We start from the raw sequence: 1,981 nt of genomic DNA on the forward strand, positions 1-1,981 counted from the left end.
CCCCCCCCCCCCCACCCCTAATGAATGGTCGTGTGATATGCATTTTAGGCGTGTTAGTATAGACGGAGACTAGTTCTGCTACAGAGCTAAAACTCTTGTGTGGACAGAGATCGCTTTTGTCTGAAAACGCCGCTGAAAAATGAAATGAGTTGTGTAGATGTTGCCTAAGAAATGTTTTCAAATCACAAATGCAGTTGAATCTCTGAAAAACAGATTCAGTCAAAAGGTCCTATAGGTCTAGCGCTGTAACAGATACAACATGTGTTTTCATGTGTGTTTTCTGAAAAGCAGTGTGTAATTAAGCACATCTGAATACTACTCTTACCCTTGTAGTTTGGATGAACTCGAGGAGCATACACTCCAAATTTGATGAGGATGGGAACGTTGTAACCGAGGCGCACCCACTCCACCACATGCAGAGGAAAGAGGTTTGGGGTTGTGGCTTCTTTGGATGTCGGAGTGAGGTTGCAGCTCAGTTCTGCAGAGCCCCCCTCTCTGCCACGAACCAATGACGCCTCGCCTTGAGAAACACCTGTAAAAGCAACAACAAATCCCCACGATGAAGCATGAGAATAGCAGTGGACATGTGCTGATAGCACAGACAGCTATAAACAGTAAAAATGGGAATACACACAAATCATGCTCTGCAAGGGCCTGAGAAATATGGGCCTTTTAAAGAGAGTTATGGCTGCAAGAGAGGCCAGATTAACCTCTCTGGAATTTCATTCATTCCTGTGAAAATTGTTTGCTACGCTGGGAACAGTTCATGAAATATTTGCAGCAATATACTGTATCTTGGGAGAGAGCAGAACAACACAGGAACAGAGGAGGTCAAGACACAGATTCAAAGAAGTAACAACTGATCCATGAATGCTTAAAAAGTCCTATAACATGCTGCTTTTTGAATACTTTGTAAATAGGCCTTAGTGGTCCCTAATACTGTATCTGAAGTCTCTTTATATAGACCTTAGTGGTCCACCTAATACTGTATCTGAAGTCTCTCTTATATAGACCTAGTGGTCCCTAATACTGTATCTGAGTCTCTTGTACTAGACCTTGTGGTCCCTAAACGTATCTGAAGCTCTTTTATATAGACCTTGGTCCCTAATACTGTATTGAAGATCTCTTTTATATAGACCTAGTGGGTCCCACAATACTGTATCTGAAGTCTCTTAATAGACCTTAGTAGTCACCCAATACTGATCTGAAGTTCTTTATATAGACCTTAGTGGTCCCTACATACTGTATCTGAAGTCTCTTTATGAGACCTTAGTGGTCCCCAATACTGTATCTGAAGTCTCTTTATATCAGACCTTATCGGTCCCTAATACAGTATCATGAAGTCTCTTTATATTAGACCTTAGTGGTTCCTAATACCTGTATCTGAAGGCTCTTTTTAATAGACCATAGTGGTCCCTAATGTGGATCTGAGTTATCTTAATAGGACCTTGTGGTCCTAATACTGTATCTGAAGTCTCTTTTATATAGACCTTAGTGGTCCCTAATACTGTATCTGAAGTCTCTTTATATAGACCTTAGTGGTCCCCAGTTTATAATCAAAATCCTTTAGAAGAAAATAAATGGGATTTTCCAGTGCTACACTTTTGAGCCCTACAACATCCCCCGAGTGTTCCCTGATAAAACCAGAGCCATCATGTAAAACAAGGGTGTGCCATTTGGTGACAAGATCTTGAGGCTGCATAGCCTGCAAACACACAGCAATCCCATTAGTGACACCTGGAGCAGGCTGTCCTCCCTTGGCCTCCTCCCTCCCTCCCTCCCTCTCCCTCGCGGCCATGTGCTCACGTGGGTGTGTGCGCAACTGGGTGCCGGTGTTTGCTCTGCTTCTCATCTGTCTCTGTGATTACTTTAATCTCAGAAGGGGTGGGGGTGGGGGGGTGCTGATACTCAGAAGCAGGACAGCAGGACTCTCTGATGCTCTCTCCGGCCGACCTCCCACCACCCCCTGGGGTACACACAT

At 43.9% G+C, this 1,981-nt stretch overlaps 1 protein-coding gene across 2 annotated transcripts in view; it reads right to left on the reverse strand.

Annotated features, from left to right (window-relative positions):
- The window catches only part of igsf9b (immunoglobulin superfamily, member 9b), a 101,907-nt gene that overhangs the window by 83,595 nt on the left and 16,331 nt on the right, over positions 1 to 1,981 (reverse strand). For both annotated transcript variants that reach the window (XM_032511658.1, XM_032511659.1), the window contains exon 3: positions 326 to 532. In XM_032511658.1, the coding sequence (XP_032367549.1) occupies positions 326 to 532 (207 nt within the window). The remainder of the gene's footprint in view (positions 1 to 325; positions 533 to 1,981) is intronic.

Source organism: Etheostoma spectabile, unplaced genomic scaffold (assembly GCF_008692095.1).
Source record: "Etheostoma spectabile isolate EspeVRDwgs_2016 unplaced genomic scaffold, UIUC_Espe_1.0 scaffold431, whole genome shotgun sequence".
In the NCBI taxonomy this organism is placed as follows: domain Eukaryota; kingdom Metazoa; phylum Chordata; class Actinopteri; order Perciformes; family Percidae; genus Etheostoma; species Etheostoma spectabile.